This window comes from Myotis myotis, unplaced genomic scaffold (assembly GCF_014108235.1).
Source record: "Myotis myotis isolate mMyoMyo1 unplaced genomic scaffold, mMyoMyo1.p scaffold_m19_p_1, whole genome shotgun sequence".
In the NCBI taxonomy this organism is placed as follows: domain Eukaryota; kingdom Metazoa; phylum Chordata; class Mammalia; order Chiroptera; family Vespertilionidae; genus Myotis; species Myotis myotis.
The window spans coordinates 40947176-40968953 of NW_023416313.1; the positions used below are offsets into that span (position 1 = coordinate 40947176).

At 37.8% G+C, this 21778-nt stretch overlaps 1 protein-coding gene across 3 annotated transcripts in view; it reads right to left on the reverse strand.

The window, feature by feature from the left end:
- EPHA5 (EPH receptor A5) overlaps window positions 1-21778 on the reverse strand; it is a 349025-nt gene that overhangs the window by 15706 nt on the left and 311541 nt on the right. For all 3 annotated transcript variants that reach the window (XM_036335287.1, XM_036335278.1, XM_036335295.1), the window contains 4 exons: window positions 17696-17757; window positions 15992-16201; window positions 13071-13220; window positions 475-668 (listed from right to left, as the gene is read on the reverse strand). In XM_036335287.1, coding sequence (XP_036191180.1) covers window positions 475-668; window positions 13071-13220; window positions 15992-16201; window positions 17696-17757 — 616 coding nt within the window. The remainder of the gene's footprint in view (window positions 1-474; window positions 669-13070; window positions 13221-15991; window positions 16202-17695; window positions 17758-21778) is intronic.

Consider the following 21778-nt stretch of genomic DNA (forward strand, 5'->3'; position numbering starts at 1 on the left):
TAGCATTTTTCTGATATGGGCATATTACACTATTAGATTAGGTATATGTGCTTTTTAATATATATATATATATATATAAAATTGATTTTTTACAGAGAGGAAGGGAGAGGGACAGAGTCAGAAACATTGATGAGAGAGAAACATCGATCAGCTGCCTCCTGCACACCCCCTACTGGGGATGTGCCCGCATCCACAGTACATGCCCTTGACCGGTATCGAACCTGGGACCTTTCAGTCCGCAGGCCGATGCTCTATCCACTGAGCCAAACCGGTTAGGGCAGGTATATGTGCTTTTAAGTATAATCATTTATATTTCATTCATTGTAAGCGAGTAACTTTATGCAAAAAAATGATAGTCAAATAAATTAGTATCATACATATTTAGAGGTTAATTTATGTCCACAGTGATTTAAAATTTGTAGCATCAATCTGAATTAGCTAAATTCAGGATAATCTCTCAGGTCTGGCCTGTACCTGCTCGATGCATTAACCAGCGTCTTCAGGCTACTTGGGTTACGTATCAGCTTGTCCAGCATGTTCACTATTTCATCAAACTTGGGCCTGCTATTTCGGTCTTTCTGCCAGCAATCCAGCATTAATTGGTAGAGGGCAGCAGGACAGTCCATGGGGCTTGGCAGACGGTAGCCTTCCTCTACTGCCTTAATCACCTGTGTAAAGCAAAACAGAACCAGTCCCAACACCACACATTTAGTAGAGAAATTTCCCCCTATTTAACTTTCATCCTTTCTTATGCTTAACTCTTGCAATAACAACCAGGTTCACTATCTCTAAAATACCCAATTACTTCCATTTGCTGTGAAATAAAACAACAAAATAAAGAAATAAATGTACTCTCACAATATAATAATATAGGCTTTCTTCATATATTATAAGGAAAATAAATGGTAATCATTTTTACCTAAGAACTTGATGAAGACGATTTGTAAATTTAATTGACAAAAATAAACAGTTCATGTTTTATTTATCCTTGAATTCTAGAATCAAATAGATATTAAATCTTTTTGTGATTTCTCTGAAAAGTTAATGTCTTTTTAATGAAAATGTATGAGTAGAACCACATTTTTTAAAGTAATGAAACTGCAATTTTATTTCAAAAGAGAGTTTTGGATGGGGAATGATGGATAAGTCAAAGGCTAGATTAGTATAATGATCTCATGTATCATTTAATAATGTCTAGTTCTTGCTGTTTATTATCATCTGCTGATTTCTGTCAGGAATTTAGAATAATTGTCTAATAGCAAAAGCATTACAAATATCACTGATTTTTAATGAAAACCACACATATGAATATCAGTCTAATTGTAAGATTGCTTTATCAAAAACATTTGTAATGTCTAACTCCAGAAAATATGTATTTATGCTACTGAATATAATAATATACGTATAATTCAATTATTAAAGATCAAAAGTTTGTGATAGACAAATCCAGTAAAAATGAATATATTTCTTAAAATCCCATTACAAATATTTCCTTAACATTGAAAATTAAGATTTTTTTCATAAAGATTTTTGATTGATCTGACAAATGGAAAAAAACATAATGATTAGAATAGAAAATTTACAAAGATAATTTGAGTGATTGGGAAGAAGCCAATCTCTTTATGATAAAGGCAATGCCATTTGAACAAGATCATTGAGATGTAAAGAAGGTTAAATAGCAGATTTAAGGACATTGTGACAAAGAGATTGAGGGGAGATGGAAGTATTTGCAATAAAACAAGTTCAGGCCTATCACATGGATGGTTGTTGCTGTTAACTTTAGGCAAGAACATATATGGGGTAATGAATGTTGACAGGTATAATTTGTACTTGTTTTATTTGATGTGAATGGGGAACATTCATATGGCAATATGCAGAAATCTGGCACAGGAGATATTTAGGCTGGTAGTATAAACTATAGGATCATCAGCACCCGGTCACAGCCTAAAGTCAGGTGTAGTTTATATCGTCCTGGGAAATGCATAAAATAAAGGCTTCTGAGAAGCACCAATAGTTAAGTTCAGGTAGTTGAGAACTCTGAAAATAAATGTTTAAATAAATATTGAATAACTATGAGCAAAATACAAATGCTCCTCCACTTACATTGGGGTCACATCCCAATAAACCCATTGTAAATTGAAAATAAAGTAAGTCAAAAATGCATTTAATAAAACTAACATACAGAACATCATAACTTAGTCTAGCCTACATTAAACTTGCATAGAACATTTAAATTAGCCTACAGTTGGGCAAAATCATGTAATGCAAAGCCCATCCTATCTAATAAAAGAGAAACATGGTAATTAGCGTACGACCGCTACCCTTCCCAATGGCTAATCAGGGTGATATGCAAATTAACTGCCAGCCAAGATGGAGCCGGCAGCCCGGCAGCTTGAAGCTAACATGAGCCTTGCTTGCTTCAGTGATGGAGGACTCCAACGTTCACCGCCTGCCTTGCCGGCCTCTGAGCTTGCAATTTGAAACATTGTAACAAATGTAGAAGCTACACAAAACCCCAGAAACCTGCTTTCAGCCAGCTGGGATCTCAGAGCTGGAGTTATACATTGTTTCGATTATAGAACCCAAACAAACCAGATACCTGCTTTCAGCAGCAGAGGCCTCAGAGCTGGAACCAGAGCTAAAGCTGGCCCAGAATAAAAAGAGAAAAAAGAAAAAAAGGAGCAGTTGGGAGCTTCAGTCACCCACCAGCCTGAAAACAGCCTTCAGCCCCTCACCCATGTTGGCCAGGCACCCCAGTGGGGACCCCCACCCTGAAACAGGACACCCTTCAGGGCAAACCAGCTGGCCCCCACTCGTGCAACAGGCCTCTAGCCTATATAGTAAAAGGGTAATATGCCTCCAAGCCCCGGGATCAGCGGAGCCGCGAGGCCTCCTGGCACCGGGATCAGTGTGACAGGGGGCAGCGTCCAAATCCCCTGATCGCCCTGCGGCTCTGTGTGTGACAGGGGGTGGGGCCACAACCTTCTTATCCGCCCTGCTCTGTTCATGACAGGGGAAGGTGCCCCACCCCCCTGATCAGCCCTGCTCTGTGCCTGATAGCGGGGAGCTCCCCAACCCCCTGATCGCCCTGCGGCTCTGTGTGTGACAGGGTGTGGCGCCCCAATCCCCCCCCCTCCCCCAAGGGCCCTGCTCTGTGTGTGACAGGGTAGAGCCATAACCTCCCCATCGGCCTTGCCCTGAGTGTGACAGTGGCGCCATTCGAACCCCCTGATCGGCCCTGTTCTGTGGGTGATAGAGGGCGGTACCCCAACCCCCTGATCCGCCCTGCTCTGTGTGTGACAAGGGGCGGTGCCCCAACTCCCCTATAGGCCCTACTCTGTGAGTGACAGGGGGGAGCTCCTTAACCCCTTGATGGGCCCTGCTCTGTGCATGACAGGGGGGAGCTCCCCAACCCCCTGATGGGCCCTGCTCTGTGTGTGACAGGGGGGAGCTCCCCAACCCCCTGATCGACCCTGCTCTGTGCGTGACAGGGTACGGAGCCCCAACCCCCTGATGGGCCCTGCTCTGTGTGTGACAGGGGGCAGCACCCCAACCCCCTGATTGGCTCTGCTCTGTGAATGACAGGGGGTGGTGCCACAACCTCCCCATCGACCCTGCCTTGAGTGTGACAGGGGGTGGTGCCCCAACTCCCCAATCGGCCCTACTCTGAGCCCGACCAGGGGCTGCACCTAGGGATTGGGACTGCCCTCTGCCACCCGGGAGCAGGCCTAAGCCAGCAGGTTGTTATCTCCTGAGGGGTCCCAGACTGCAAGAGGGCACAGGCCGGGCTGAGGGACCCCCCTTCCCCCCCCTGAGTGCACAATTTTTTGTGCACCAGGCCTCTAGTTTTATAATAAATTGTTGAGTATCTCCTGTAATTTGATATGAGTATTGCTTTTGCAGTATCATAAAGTTGAAAAGTTGTAAGTCAAACCATAAGTCAGGGACTTGCTGTACCTGAGAGTCACCTACCACCTTAGTTAACAACTCAAAACAACATAAAAAGATAAAAGGCGATTCCATGAAGGGGCTCCTCCACTGCGCTGAGCCAGCAGAGTGGCTGCTGAAAGTGCCCACAATCCAGGCCTTTGAGGCTCAGAGACAAGATCTGCAGTGCCAACGCCCCCCTGTGTGTCAGGGCCCTGATGGGAGACTGATCTAATCATGTTGCTATGAACATAGGGGTGCAGAGGTCTAAAGAATGCAATTATTGTATTGTGTGGGAAAGAAGAGGAGAAGGACCTGAAAGGCCTTTTGGAAAGGACTTGAAAGCCATGATCCTGACTGTGAGGATTGCCCATGACCTGCCTGCCCATGTTTGTTGGTGTCTCCTGACTGTCCATGAGTAATTCCCTGTCTCCCTCTACCAGAGGATTTCCACTCTCCATGCTGAGATCCAGTCTGGCCCTGACTGTCTCTGCGAGCCTCTGGAATGCCATTCACTGCCACTGGCCTCATTGTGACTAGATCCCCTTCTTCCAGTTCTGCCAGATCCTGACTGTGAGGATTACCCATGACTGCCTGCCCATGTTTGTCAGTGTCTCCTGACTGTCCATGAGTAGTAATCCCACTTCTAGGAATATAACCCAATAAATCAGAAACACCAAAGAGAAAGGATATATGCATCCCTATGTTCACAGCAGCACAATTTACAATAGCTAAGATTTGAAAACAGCCTAAGTGCCCATCAGCATATGAGTGGATTAAAAAGCTGTGGTACATCTACACAAATGGAATACTACGGTGCTATAAAAAAGAAGGAACTCTTACCATTTGCAACAGCATGGATGGACCTGGAGAGCATTATGCTAAGTGAAATAAGCCAGTCAGAGAAAGATAAATATCACATGATCTCATCACTTGTGGAATATAATGAACAACATAAGTTGATGGACAAAAATAGATCCAGAGACAGAGAAGCATGGAACAGACTGTCTAACCTTAGAGGGAAGACAGGGGGTGTGAGGGGGGGTGTTAGAGATCAACAAAAGAACTTGTATGCATGCATATAAGCATAACCTATGGACACAGACAGTAGGAGGGTGGGAATGGCCTGGGAGAGATCAAGGGGGAAAAATGAGACATATGTAATTCTTTAAACAATAAAGAATTTAAATTAAAAAAAAACCTAAAAGGCAAACTACAATAGAAAATGCTACAAAAACTAAAACATGATTAATATATCTAATGTAGTCAAAGCTCAGATATATCTATAATAATAAAAGCATAATATGCTAATTAAACTGGACGTCCTTCTGGACAACCTTCTGGATGAAGCTGGGACTGCCTGGGTCCTGGGTGCCTGCTGGCAGCAAGAGGGGGTCCCGGGTGCCAGAGGGAAGCCAGTGCCAGCAGTCAGGGGAAGAAAGACCTATTCCTGCACAAATTTTGTGCATATCAAGCCTCTAGTTGAAAAATAAAATAAGAAAATAGATGAGTGAGAAATAGCTACTAACCAAAAGCTTATAAAAGAAAAAAGGAAAGAAAAAAAAGACAGCCATAACTTTTATAGACAATCTGGCACCATGTCAGACATGCTATATCTGAAATACTGTCATAAACTCTGCATTTTTGGCATTGGCATGCAAATAAATAGTCTAAACACAATTTAAAGAGTGCTACCTCTCCTAATACATAAACCTGCAACAGCGGGTGTCCAACATGGCACTGTTCACTTGGCGGCAAGTAATTCTATTGGGCCCTTTCTATCATGTAAGGGCCAGTAGGTGCATCTTTTCAGATATAAATACCTATTTTGGGTACTGTTTGTTTTTGCTGCCCAAGAGCTTCACCCAACATTATAAGGTTGGAATATTTACCTAGAAACCCAGAATCCTATCTAGCATATGACACAGCAAGGTTACCCACTTCAGAGAGAAGGATACATAAGAGTTATCACATATTCAGTGGTGTGCTGTTAGATATTTAACAACTGGCTCTTTCTGCTGGGGAAAGAGATTTATTACATTTTCTCATTTATCTATATATATAAAAGCCTAAGTGACTGGTTGACCAGTCATTATGACGTGCTCTGACCACCAAGGGGCAGACACTTAAGCATGAGCTGCCTACCCCCTGGTGGTCAGTGTGTTCCCACAGCCAACCTCCCACAGGCCCTTTCCTAGCTTACTGAACTGGATGACCCGATTAGGGCAGCCAACCTCCTGTGGCCCCTACCCCCAGCCAGCCAACCTCCCACAGCCCCTCCCCCCACCCCCCTGCAACCTCCCACCACTCCAATTGGCCCCAGTCGCCAGCCAGGCCAAGGGACTCCACCCATGCATGAATTCGTGCACTGGGCCTCTAGTGTGATATAAATACTCCCTTCATATGAATTGCAAGCTACCAATATAATCTCATGCAGGTAGAAATGTTCTGACTGGGAATCGAACCTTGACCTCCTGTTTCATAGGTCAACCACTAAGCTATATCTGCTGGGCATTAGGAAGTCTTTTAAAGGCAAAGCTGAAGCACCAACTTGTAGACAACACTCTGTAATGAGTTGGTGCCATTATTCAAGATGCAGTGGGTGTATTAAATTAGAAACTTCTATACTGTGTACTGTTCCCAGTGCCTCTTACCAGGGAACACAGCAAGGGTTCCATGGAACTAGCAGTTATGAATGCCAACAGGGCACTTGAATTACTTATGTCCAGGCACAAGCAAAAGAGAAAGGGAGTTCTCATGCTGGCAAAGGTAATTGATGTTGAGCAGTAGGAGGCATTTGATCTGTTTTCACACAGATGGGACAGGGAGAAACGTGTGAAACCCAGATGATACACTTGGGGCCGTCCTTTTATTCCTTTATTACAACTGTGTCCTGAAAATGTTTATCCTGAGAATAAAGGATTGGTTCAGACGACCAGTTAAGTTACAATGATCTGCCAAGTTGATAGATGAAGGAAATTCAGAATGGATAGTGGGAGGAGGTGGAGGCTTAAGGCCAGGTGAGGTCTTGAGATCAACTAAAGCTACTGAGCTGCAGTGCTGTTCATAACCTGCCTCTTGAGTTTCCCCTCAAGAATCAGCACAGTCCTGGGCCAGATGCTCCATGAACCTGTGTGGAAGCATAAGTCTATGCTGCAGAAGGGTGGAGCGCAGCATCTGAAACTTTGTCTCTCATCTTCACCTGCAGGGATGATAAGTTACCAACAACCCTTAAACCCCATCATCACATTTACACCAAGGACATGCTTGACAAAGTTACTCCCAATCAATTATTGAACATGGCACTGATAATAAGATAGGTTGGCTTAAGGATTCCCTGGCTGCCTTGCCAACCGCTCTTAGACCACACCTCAGTTTCAGATGCTTGCACACAATCAATTTCCTTTCATCTCCACTGTACCTGTATCACAATATGACCTCTCTCCCACCTTCCTCTCATCCACCTATGTTTTCCCTTACAAGCATTTTCCTTTAATTACACTAATGTATACCTAATCCCCTCTTGGCTTCTTGGAGGACCTAGGCTAGGCACTGTGATGCGAACTGTACTTATATATATTATCTACATGCATTCTTACCACATACTGCAAGAGAGGAAATATTGCATCATAGATGAAACACTTGAGATTCCAGAGGTTAAATATTCCCTATATTTAAGAAATAGCAGAGTAAGATTCACATTTAAGTCTCTCTGGGATACAAATCTAATCTGTAATTTATTTTTCTATCTTGGAGTTGAGTCCCACTATTAGAATTAGAAATAATTACTTCCCCCAAAAATATCTTAAGTGAGATATGGCTCCCACTTCATGGAATCAGATCCTTTACAGCATAGATAAAAATAATATCCAGGATCAAAAGGAGTTATTTTGAAAGACAGTGCATTCTTCATCACAGGAATTGTGAAAAATGTAGGATGGATAACTGAGTGCTAGGAAATGTGTAGGTAGAACTTGAGCTTTAGCTAGATGTTTTGGTGAATAAGTTCTGTCTAGGTCGTGAGTACTTATCTTGCTAGGTAGTTACTTAACATCTCACATATGAGTCCTTTTGTTACTATGTGATATGAAGCTCCCCATAAGTGACTAGAGTTTAAGAATATATTCCTGTAAATAATCTCAGATACCACAGAAATAGTTTCAGATATACCAATTTCTTCTATGATCTTTTCCTATTGCCAATAGTTATTAAAGATATATTGGGTGTGCTTTTTCTCTTAGTTCATCAATCTTAGATCACTAGAGTTCCAGAGATTAAAGAGATCTTAGAAATCTTTTTATTCAAGTCCATTCCCTTTATAGTCATAGAAACTGACCAAGCAGTATAGAATCCAAGATGAAGGACTTTCAGTTCAATATATTTGTTTGTTTTTGTTATTGTTTTTAAATAGCAAGGTACAGAAATTTTGGACTATAGATTGTTATTTACTAATATGTATCACTTTTTCCAAAGGAGTCAGAATTTTTATGTGGTTACCAGTTCCTAAAATAATTGCTTGCATCCAAGTGCAGCATTATCCTTAGATGACCAATGTTATCTTAGAAGACCACATTTTGTTGGTCCAACACACTCATTGTTATATAGACATTATTATACTGAGGCTAAGAAGTTTAATACTTTTCTCACTGTCAAATCTTGGAAATGTACAGTATTTGGATGAGAACTAAAGTCCTCATATTTTAGCTAATTGTAACATGCTGTGTTACCATAAAATATTCTATTTGCTTTACCATAAAGTATTCCAACAATATAAGAAGGATCACATATATTTATATAAGCATATCTATACACCTGTATCTACCTCTTTTGTAGCACTGAAAACATAAACAAAAAAGAGAGACATAGCCCATACAAAGTGGGTTGATATTCTTTTGGAGGCAAATATTCTTGCTGCCTTATACGTAAGATGGGAGCCAACAGAAATAGTAATAGAAAACTATCCCTCCCCTCAAAAAAGGCACCGGTAATTCTAACATTAGGAGATTGAAAAACATATAACTTAATGAGTTATTAAAGCTTTTTGTAATCTATGTGCTTAATATAATCTATATAGTCATATATTTTACAATAAATACACAAGAGAACAAAACTGTCACTGAATATAAAAATGCAATGCAATGAAATCTCTTTTTATTTTGGCTTTTGTTTGAAGTTCTGAAAAATGTTGACATTTAAAATGTTTGTGATCAATAAAGAAGCTTCTACTGACTACAGGATATTATCTTACTTCCCAAGCTTGAATGAGAGTTCATGGTCTGGTATTTACCTAAATCATCTTAGCCATTCTGGTTTATTTTTATTATGTATCGCTATGATTTTTCTCTGTGATGACAGAGGCAATCCTAAATCAAAAGAAACCCACTGCAGCATTCCCCTCTCCCTCTGACACAGCCAGAGGTCTTCTTTGATGGATGTAGATGATTCTCCCTGTCTGGGTAATGTAACATTTTCATGGTGGCAAAGCCCCTTCTGAATCAGATAGTATCTGGAGTGTAGAGATTATGGAATATATCATTCAAAACTGCCAAATCAGTACTTCTACTTTGTTCTCTGATATTTTTCCCCCAAAGAGATATTAAGTAATCACGATTTTCAAATAGCGTAGATCTGTCATGTTGCCCAGACGCACATTTAGATAGAAATTGAGGCATATAAAACTTAGTGCTATATCTAAAAACTAAATGCCACTATGGATCGTGAACTTGCTGAGGAAATACAGAGCATGTATTGGGAACTCTTTCAAAAGCAGGCATTTTAGAAAGATCTGTGACTGTAAAATCATTTTTCTGTAAACCTTATTTAGATGCTCAGAAAACCCAGCCAGAGTCAAAATATTAGTTTTTATTTCTATAACTTCCTGAGACTATTACATCAGCATTTCCTTGTTGTTTTTTTAAATTATTTGAAATCAGATTATCTGGAAAAGTATCAAGACTCTCAAATGGCTGAAATCTGGAAAAAAATATGTCCCAAATCCTTCACACCTCCTTGTTTTTACGTCCTTCTGCATGTAACTTTATATTGTCCATTCACAGTGAACAGTGTAATGTACCATACTCTGATTATGGGATTGGCCAATGCGATTTTAGCAGATATGTTTTAGGCTGAGGAGCAAATGGACTCATTTTTGCCCTTCAGTCATTTGACAAATTAGCTCACATCTAGTCTCGCCTGCTGGTCTTCAGTGGAAGATGAAGTCCCTGTGAGTTGCAAGTATATACCAGCCAACTCCAAGGAACTTCAACAAGCCCAGTTAAAATCAGCAAAAACTTATGAGCATTCACCTAGCATCTTGTTTTACTTTGGTCTATAATTTTATTTGTGACAGATACAACTATCTCAGGTATAATTGTCAATAATGTGGGTGACATAAATATTATGCAACTAGTAAGGAAGTACAAATAATTCTGAGTGACACAATTGGAATTAAAAATATCAGAATTGTGAGACATTACTAATAAACAAATAAGAGACAAATGTTTTTCTTTAGTGAAAGGACCAAGCTTGTTGGCAGACAGAATAAAATACTTTCACAGCATTTAAACAAAACAATGGCATTGAAATGAGCCTTGAAAGAAGACAGAAGAAAAACAACAAAGTACTCTGTAGCTCAAGTTAGCATTTGGCATTTATCTGGAAAACAGAAAGTAGCAAATAGATCTAACCTTTGTCTAGACTAGATAGATCCAGAATAATTATTAAATATTGAATTGAATGTGTTATATTCAACGGAAGGGCGATCTAGGATCGCTGGTTGGAAATGAAAGGGAGGAAGCAGACACTGATTCAATTGGAGACAGAGTGATGGTTAGGGACACAAAATTTGGAGAACCAAGTTCAGTTTATGGTATAACATTTATTATTATTTTTGACCTTAAGAAAGTCATTTAATCTAAGTCTTAGTTCCTTGACTGCAAAACAGGACTAATAATACCTCTCTTGGTTTGTTAAATATATACTGAGAGTTCAATGATACTTTTATCATAGTCCTGGCCTTAATATCAGAAAGTTGAGCACAGTAGATACTCGTACTGTGTTCTCCAAAACTTAGAGAAATAAATGTCAGCAGTCCCCCCTTAAATCAAGTGAGTGTAGCAGGAAAAAAACAAAAAACAAAACTATTGTAGCAATTTTCGATGACTGCAAAAGCAATTTTAGATGTCTTGTTGTATACTTATCAAGAGACAGGAATCCATCAGCCCAGTTTACTATTGCTATCAGAGAAGAATGCTATGAAATACAGTTGATCCTTGAATGACAAGGGCTTGAATTGCATGAGTCCACTTACATGCAAATTTTCCTCAATAAGTACTGTTATTGTATACTCTCTTCCTTATGACTTTCTTAATAACATTTTCTTTATTGTAGCTTATTTTATTATAAGTCTACAGCACATAATACCTATAACATGCAAAATAGGTGTTAATTGACTATTTATGTTATTGAATTCCAGTCAACTGGTAGGCTGTGAGTTGTTTTAGAGCAGTCAAAAGTTCTATGCAGATTTTTAACTTTGTGGGGTTTGGCCCCTTAGGCCTGCATTGTTAAAAGGTCAACTGTAATCCTTGGGAAAGCTGAAGTGTGACCCTAGCTTCTCACCTGAAGAAATTGGAAGAAGGCAGGCTGGCTGAGAAAGCCTGCAGTAGTATCCAAAACAGGAAGCACTGGTCGAGAATCCAACATTCATCAGGCTTAGTAGACATGTGTATGGTGCAGTGAAAGACTGTGGAGTGTGGAGCTGGTGCAAGTGAGAGGTTCTAGGAGCTCAGTACATCCTCTCTTAACACCTTGCAGAGAGGAGGTCCTCAACAAGGGCCTCTGGAAGAGCTCAGACATGAATCTCAACAAAAAACAATGTCTGGGTTACTGCCGAGCAGGAGGCATCAACAGCCCAGCATTGGAGAAACATCATCGCCCCTTCCCGTCTACCTCTCTACCTAGGAAGATCCTGAAAAGTCCAGACACAGCCTTTGGCAGAGGAGGAGGAGGAGCAAAAATCTTGACCATTCTTCCTTTACAATCTAGATACCGAGGGTCACACTGGAAAACACTTCGAAATGGATATGGTATTGACTTTCATTTAGACTGGACTTGAACTTTTATATCTGAAAGTGGGTCTTAATCACTGGCATAAGACTGTTGCTTCAACAAAATTAGGCTTGAAAGATAGTACCTGACTAATAACCCCAGAAGGCATAAGAGAGAGAGAGAGAGAGTTTATAGAGTAGGGATGAAAGAAATGATTAAAGAAGAATGTTTTAAAGCATGCTATTGAGGTAAGACTTGAATACACTGGTTTTATAAACAAGTAATATGATATTAGTTGGTAAACCACTTAAGGCAGTATATGGCACATAGTAAGGCTTCAAAAATGTTAGCTGCTTTTATAATTGTTATTGCTATTAGACAGGAAATACATAAAATGTAAAGGTGATTCAAAATGGAAAGGGCTGTATGGAATAGTAACAATGAAAAATTATAAAAGCAAAGACTAAAAAAGTCATGTGTGAGGTATCATGTAATAAGAATTCTGAACTTGAATAGAAGATTTTTTCATGGTTCCTTTAATTCTAGGATTCTATAATTCTAAGCATGAATTATTTTTTTTCCATGTGGGGAAAGCCTACTTTCCCTCTAAATTAAATAGACAATACAACTCTTCCTACATGTTTTAATTTAGAAAACATAGATTGTTCCTTTTTTATCCTCTAAGAGCATCCAGAATGAAGTCAATATCATTCATCCTTTTGCACTAGAGTATTAGCTGCCTCCATCAAATGCAAATCATAAAACCTTGCCTGTCAGTACTCATTCTTTGATGGCTCTTTCTTTATCTTTGAAAATGATACTGACATTAAGTGAGAGGAATAGCACCACAATACAGCTAAAACTGGCAAGGGACTGAGCTTTTATGTAATAGTGACTTACTTTCCTTTGTGCTAACTCATTTTGAGCTTCTGCGTAAAGGATATTTTAACAACAAAATAGATCAGAGGGTAAGCAAAGTATTTCTTTTTTTTAAAGCAACTGTCATGTTCAGAAATGAAAACTATTATAAGTCTCCTGACACAGAGAGCTAAGCATTTCATCTCAAACTTAAGTGAGGATAGCTGCATACTTACATCTTGATTGGTCATCTCCCAGTAGGGTCTCTCTCCATAAGACACAACCTCCCACATCACGATTCCATAACTCCAGACATCACTAGCAGAGGTAAACTTTCTGAAAGCTATAGCTTCTGGGGCAGTCCATCTTATTGGAATTTTGCCTCCCTGCAATTAAAAAAGAATTTTAAAAAATTCTCACACACTTCAAATGTACCTAGGGATATTGCTGCTTCACTGAAAAGATCTAGAAAGAGATGTAGCATTTTTAAGTGAATCTGTTTGACATCATGCAATCTCTTTTCACATATCGGTCCATAAGCACTTGTAGACTGACTGCTAATAGGCTGTCTGGAAGGTTCTGGTTTAAATTCTGTTTGACCACTGGAGCACACAGGACCCACATCTCAGTTAAAGTACCAGAATGGCAGCTCTCAGTGGGGAAAGCAAGCAGTCAAGCAAATCAATAAGGTGACTTTCATGATTTTCAACCTGAGTAAAAAAAAGACTGATTCCTGGGTGCTTTTTATCTACTTTAATATGAGAATTGTAAGTGGAACGTCTCAGTTGCTGAATGCAAGACAGAGAAGTTTAATAGCTAATAAGACAAGCATGAAAATCAGATATATTATGCAATTTCTTTTAGATTTGATTTATTTCATTTTCTGCTGGCATATTTTTATTTGTTTGGATAGGGTTTTTTTTGTTTTAACCTAAGAAGTAGGTTTTTTATTTAATTCAACCATTTTAAAAATTATTAAAATTAGATGATGGGGGAAAAACTTACAACATTATTATGTATGGGATTCTTTTAACATGGCAAAAAATGCTTTGGTAGGTTTTCTCTTAGTTCACAAAATAAACATTTAACCTTCCCCTTTAAGGGTGAACATTTTTCCTCATAATTTTTAAAAGCAGGCAACCCCAAGCAACCAAACATTTTATTTATAAGCAAAAATCAATCAATCAACCAATATGGTGGATTAAGAGAGAGAGATAAAGAGAGAGAGAGAGATAGGTTTTGGATATTTTCTCATAAAATGACTAGCATATGCCTTTCCATTTTGCAAGAAGGGAATAACGTATTTCAAATACCAGAAAAATGGAACTTAAACTGCTCTTTATGAACCAAAGTTTCAAGACATGAGAAAATAATAATGTTATGTAATGTTTGAAACTGCTGAGTTGCAGCTAATTTGAATTATTCAAATAAGTTTGAATTATTTTCTCCTTGGAAATATGGTAACACCACTTTAAGAAGACTTTCCCAAAACATACTTTTGTTAGTTAAATATCCATAGGTGTGGTCACACAATTAGTTCTGGCAATTTGTTTTGCGACATTCCATAACATATTATTATTATTATACCTCTTAAAATTAGTTTGTGGATTTCTTTAAACTTCAGTCTAGAATTTTTCTCTTGATCCTCTGACCATGTGGGGAAAGCCTATTTTCCCCCTAATTAAATAGACTCACAATATTACACAGAAAGACTTATTAATTATATAACGTATCATTTTGTAGGAATAATTCTTGAGGTCTCAGGATCTCTGCTCTCCCTCGCCCTCCCTTTCCCCCAGCATGACACACTGACACACGTTGACAATCTACTCTAGGCATTTAACTAAGTCATCAAGCAGTCATAGTGGGAATGGATTTTCCTATAACCTCAATCTTGTTTAGGGCAAGTTTATTAAGTGTAACACTAATTCCAAGAGGATTCTTGAATGAGGTTTCATTTAATGCAAATAATGACAAAGATAATTAAGTCTAGAAAAAGAGGAAGTGATATCCCAGCAATTAATTTATTGATTTGTCAAGCTGACCACATTAAAGGACTCCATTTACTTATATAATTTGCATGTGATCTTCAGCATAATACAGTCTCTAAGGATCTGATACATAAAACAACATTGAAAAAGAAAGCCTTATAATATATAACTAGATTTATTGTTAGGCTATGAGTAGAAGTGATTTTTAAAAAGGTGACTTAAATAAGAAAATGTGTAACACATCTATCACAAAAATAAGAGATGACTAAAGTGTTCCTTTGTATGGAAACCAAAGTTAACCAAACTGTAGTGTGAAAAAGATGCACTGACAAATTCCTGTCCTCACAAGAAGTTTAAATATTGAACTTGACATTGTAAAGATTTAGAATTAAACAAATGTAGTTTATCATAAGGGATGTCACTGAAGAAGTGCAATACATAGATTGCCCCCTAAATTTCATTGTACTCACAGTATTACACAGAAAGACTTATTAATTATATAACTTATCAATTCAGGAACCAATTACATTGCTGGAAAAGGGTGTTGATTTATGCTAATTAGAATAATTTAGTGACCAATTTTCCAAAGACACGGGCTTAACAGTTTACATCATATGTAAAAAAGAAATCAGACATAATTTTAGTAAATCAAAAGTTTTTGAAGGAATAGCTCTTTTATTCTATACCATGTGAATCCTTAAAACATAGGTTTAGATATTTCTGCATTTGTTTTATAAAAGAAGATTGTGCAGAGTTTAAGCTACCCCATAATGCTATAGATGTATATATTCATATTTATTGTACATGTATAGATAACATATTTATTGTTTTTAATATAGGATATTCTTTATTTTTTATATTTAAAACATTATATGATTTTTACATTGTTGTATATGATCTAAATTTGAAATTTTTTATTTTCAGTATCGGTAGGAAGAAAATAATTTATTGAGCTTATTAGGTAAATACTTTTTTATCTGAGTTTAATATATGAATTTTCCGATCTCTAACAAGGAGCATCATCTGGATTTCTTTATTCCCCCACCCCCTCCTTTTCTTTCTCTTCCTATGTTGGAGAAATGCCCTTTTTGCTATTTCCTTTAAAATCTTTAAATATTAAATGCCTCTAGTCTAGGGAGTCAGAAATGCATTCTGTTAGAACTTACCCTTGTGGTGTAAGCTGCCTCAGGATCATCTTCCAGTACCCTGGAAAGTCCAAAGTCAGACACTTTGCACACAAGGTTACTGTTGATTAAGATGTTTCTAGCAGCGAGGTCTCTATGCACGTAGCCCATGTCGGAAAGGTACTTCATTCCAGCAGCGATGCCTCTCAGCATGCCAACCAGCTGAATCACAGTGAATTGCCCATCATTTTTCTGTAAAGATGATGTAGCAATATTAGTCCTGCAACACCAATCACTGTGGGGGGGGGATATGAAAGGGTTTTCAGTCAATCCCAAATTAATACTACCCCCAAATTCATATACATATTCTACTTGAAGAAGAACAAAAAAAGTTGGGAAATATATAGTTAAGTTGGTAATATTTATCACTTCTTTCCTTGATCAAAGCAGATCAGGGTTTTGAAAGCCCTTATGGAAAATCCCATTTAATTGCCCTTCTCTGCATTGCAATTCTTTTACTCTCAGTCATCAGAGGAGTGTGTTCATTACTGCAGCCTGGTGCTTGTCTAGGGTTAACACTGCACATTTTCGAGGTGCTTTAGAGGAAGCTAGCTCGATAGGCATATTGTTATAAAGAAGAAATGGCCAGAGGAGATGGAGGGAGAGTCTTCAGCACCAGATGGGAGGAAAATGGCTGAGGAATGACCCAGAAGATATTCGCATTTCTTGGAAGCTTGCAGTCTTTTTCAGGGGCACTCAATTTACTGCACACACACACACAGAAAAAGGCTCACCTAATGATTATTTTAAAAAAGAAAGAAGATGATGTGACTTTACGAGACTAGAGAACTAGAAGACATGTATAAGAAATTTGGCAACAGAATCTGGAGAATGGAAGGGAATATGACAGCAGCCGCCTTGTCAGTGGGCTGATGTCATATTCAATGCTGGGACCCCTCTTATAATTGTCATTAATGCCATTTCCCATCACCTTTCCTAATCCATAGCAATAATCGTTAAGGAAGAGGAAAAACTGCCAGCCCACAGATTTAAGCAGGCCTGCAGATGTGTTACATCATTTAAAATTTGAAGAACTTACACATTAAAAACATATTTTTTTTTCTGAGACTCACAGACTGAACAATATAGGATCAGTATCATCTATTACCACATGAGGTCTCCAAGGGCACAAGCCAAGACTGGCCCCAGATGGGTTGTCAGTCTATTTAACCCTCACTGTAGATAATGAGCATGGAGCTTTGAGACAGTTTTTCCTAGCTCTGCCTGATAATATGTACTTTGAGAAAGTTAGATATTTGTACAAGCTTCTTTGTTTACTTTCTGTTTTTTCCTTTCCTTCCTCCATACTTCCTCCCTCCTTTCCTTCCTTCCTTCCTTCCTTCCTTCCTTCCTTCCTTCCTTCCTTCCTTCCTTCCTTCCTTCTTCCTTCCTTTCATCTCTTTTCTTCCTTCTTTCCTTCTTTCCTTTCCCCTTTCTTTCATTTCTTTTTCAGGCAAAGTAACATATAACTATATAAAACTGTAGACACACATAATTTGAATTTGTATAAGTTTTCTGAAAAGAAAAAAAATTCAAACCAAAGTTAATTTTTTGGAGTGTAATTATTCTGACTCCAGGTATTTCCATCTATTTTAAAATTCAGCTTTAAAGTAGCTCAATTTTAACTTCAATGTCATTATCAATATATAAATAACATTGAATAATTAAATATGCCTCAAATCTTACCTTTAAAAATGTATCTAAAGAGCCATTTTCCATATACTCTGTCACTATCATCACTGGTTTACCTGAAAAGAAAACAATGGATGAGCTGCTCTTTTTCTATTTAGTATTCTTATCTAAGAAAAGCTTACCTGGAAGTTTTTATTAGTGTCCAAAGTGCATACAGTTATTTTTGTTAAAGTCCGCTGTGTAGCAAGTAAATTTCTGACACTGTGATATCTTAGTAAAATGGTGGGGTCAGTGAGAAGAAAGCATCACAAGAATAATAACAGGTTGATATAGTTAACTGTCAATATAAAAATCAATTTATGTAGACAATGAGTTGATTAATAAATATCGTTTTAATAGATGTAATTATATAATGTACCAAAAATTAATATCCAGCAAAGCATTGTGAACATATTCATCTTTTTCAAATTCTCAATAAAATCTCTGATCCAGTTTAGCTGCTGCTTTATGATCCCTTGAATATATGTTATATTTTTATTTCCATGTTCTTGTAACTCGTTACCTTATGGCTGCCTCCCTTTCCCCTCTCTGTCACACACTTATAATCTCTATCAATCCAAAGATTTTTATTCTTCAAAATGCTGTTCTAATTCCTCTTGCTATCCAGAAACTTTTCTTGCAGTCATCATTTCTGATGGTAGGGGTCCTTTTATATCTGATATAGAAGCACAGCCTTGAGATTAGCTGGGCAGACGCTGGGCAGACACTGCTGGGCTCTGAACCCATATCAATCACTATTATGTGATCTTGGGCATATCAATTACTATCTCTGTGTTTCAGTTTTCTCATCAGTAAAATTAGTATATTAATGGCACCTACTCATAGGGTTTTTGTTAGTATGCAAGTCAAATAATTTTCCAAGGAACTTAAAATAGCACCTACAACTTAGAATTTGCTGTGTATTATTATTTTATAAACTTAATCAAATCTGTGGGTTAACTTCCTTGTTATATGTTCATTGGCTAGGAGAATAAATCATATTTTATCCCCCATAAAATGAAGGTATTTTGCTTATAATATGTCTGTGATACAAGAGAAAAATACAAGATAAAAAATCCTTGTTAAAGGAGCAAATACTTAAAATACGGTTGTTAGTTTTATCACTTCTCATTAACCTCATTCTATTTTAGAAGAGGCCCCTTTACTCTTCAATAAAAGTATACTACATAAATTTTAAGTGTTAATTTAAACTATTTTGAGATTAGTAAAAGGAGACTTTATGACAGGAAAATTACTATCATATACATCTATTAACTTTTATGCATTATGAAGGGAAAACAAGGCCTATGCGATCATTAAGTGCATTATAATTAACTTAATGGTATTCTCCAGAAGGACATCTGTACTTTACTTGAGAAGTGATTAATTCAAGTCACAGAATTAGAAATTGCATGCTTTTTCATTCACTGTCATCCAGAAGTGTAAGGAGATGTAGACAGCAACACAATTACCTATAAATAAGGAATGACTAGGAAGTAAAAGGATTTTTCACTCCAAAGTCACTTAAAACTCACTGTTTAGAACACTGAGGTAGATCAATCTTGTTCCTCATTCAGGTAATTATCTTCTTTTAAAATATTTTAGGAGCAATATTCTTTTCATGGCGTATATTACAATGGCAGACACATTTATCTCCTCCCTTTTTAAAGTTTAAAAAAGTTATAAAAATAAGTTCATCTAAAATAAGTCATTTGGCATAAAACTGTAGATACCTACATTAGGTGAAACATCATATATGCAGAGAATATGCATTGAAGATGTCATTCTGTATGAACTTTGAAAACTGAAAGGGTCACTGGTGTAATAAAAGGTGATGGATATTCCAGGAAGAAGAGGCAGCATGTGCCAAGGGATCTTGTTATGAAAGAACCCATCAAGTTCAAATAGAGCCATATATTTTATTTTATTTTTGAAGAGCTCTGGATTTTTTCTTTGTAAATCAGGAAGTGACAGGAATAAGTTGGGGAAAACTGATTTTAAAACTGACTGGAAATACAATATCTTTGTGTATGTGTGTGTGTGTGTGTGTGTTTAAGAAAAGATTCATATTGCATTTGTAACTGGCTTTGACAGCACAAGAGTAGAAAATATTATAAATGGTTTTTTTCTTAGTATATATGTAATCTAAGTTCAGGAATAGAGAAATGCTTCCAATTTAACTTTATTTTAATGATATTGTGACACCCGTCTTAATGGACTTCGCACAAACTCTAAGATAGACAAAAATTCTGCTTTGGGTCCCTTTAAGTCCCATTCTTACTTATCAGAGACCGTTTCAGTCTTTTTTTAATGTTGAAGTCCCTTTTCTTTCAAAAGTCCAGAATTAACATATATTCCCCAAGGGGAATAGCCAACATATTTGATAACTGCTTTGGCACAGTTACCTATGTGACAGAAGTTACACATGCCATATGCTAGAATGTCCTGTCGTACCAGACATCACCCTTTCATTTGCCCCATTTCAGGAAGTCAGAAGTACCCAGGGATGGAGCTGAGCAGGCAGATAATAGGGACACCTGGGGGTCCAGTCACCAGATTTTAATCAAGCACAATAGAAGTATTTCAATAAATTTACAGTTAATATCCCTGGATGGTGTTTTTCTGTGGTTAGAGTATTAGCCAGGGAACTGAGGGGTGGAGGATTCCATTCCCTGTCAAGGGGATTCACCTGGGTTGCAGGTTCATTCCCCGCCCTGGTCAAGGTGTGGGAGGCATCCAATGTCTCTTTCACATCAATTCTCTCTCTCTCTCTCTCTCTCTCTCTCTCTCTCTCTCTCTCTCTCTCTCTCTCTCTCTCTCTCTCTCTCCCCCTCCCTCCTTTCCACTCTCTCTAAAAATCAATTGAAAAATATCCTCGTGAGGATTAACCACATTTTTTCAAAAAATGTACAGCTAATAGAGCCAAAGGGCATTGCACTTGCTGCAAACAGTAGCCCTGGTCAAATCAGGAGGCCCACACTTTCTGGAGTCAGCCAGTGATTCCAGGAATCCCTCCGACTCTGCCTGATTTCTTCTTTCACTTACAGAAATTCACTGAGGGAGTTATCTTACTGTAAAGAATGGGAAGAACTGAACTCCAGCAGATATCCAGGACTAGCTTTGCTTTACTGGCACCTCTCAGCTCCTACCACAAGAGCAGATGCCTTATCCATAAAAGCAAAATCTTAATTTATGTCTATTATTATTTACTCTACCACAAGTTCTTTATGTCTCTGCCATGTTCCCTATAGTTCTACTTATAAAACTTTGTTCCTTCTCTCTTTGCCTATATTTTTTTCTGCCTACGCTCTAATTTTGTAGACTCTCTTCTTACAGTAATGGCACTGCTCATCCAAGGTCTAATGAACAGGGATTGGATAGAATTCCCATGTAAAAATATCTTTTTTGGGGTAAATTTGTTCTTTAAATTCAATCCAAATTTACTGAGCTTAGAAGAAACACTTTATACTCTAAAGAGAATGAACTTATCAGAAAACTCATGGACATTTAATAATATACATTTGGAAAGAAAAAATGATTACTTTTAGGGAGATGGGCACCTGGTATTCATCCTGTAAGATTTTATAGATAGCATCACCTAGTTTTAAAAGTCAGATTAATTATTTATGAAACTGTAGGTTGTAATGTCAATAACAAATTGTTATTTGAGAAATATGATAGGGACCTAAAACACCTCCCGTATTTCAGAAAAATAAGGGGAAAGCAATTAAAGTGAATGCTTGCAAACAAGCATGAAACTTTTTTGTGCACAAAAAATAAGACACTTCAGGACCCATTTGATTATATTTCATGCTTGAGTCATTTTAATGCTAATTATGTTTAGTTTGGCTTATGTTTTGTCTCAGTTCCTGCAAGCCTGCAAGAATGACATAGCAATAATTAGCATGGCTTACTCTAGTCCTTGTAAATTCAATAAAACTGTATAAATCATTTTCCATTACCCAGCTTGAAGTACAGACAAAGAGTAGATCTGCCAATAATTTTGAAAGCATATTATCAAAAATTCATATAAAGAGAGCTCATAAAGCATGTCAAAACATAATTTTAATCACGGGCCAGAGCTTTTATATTACTGTA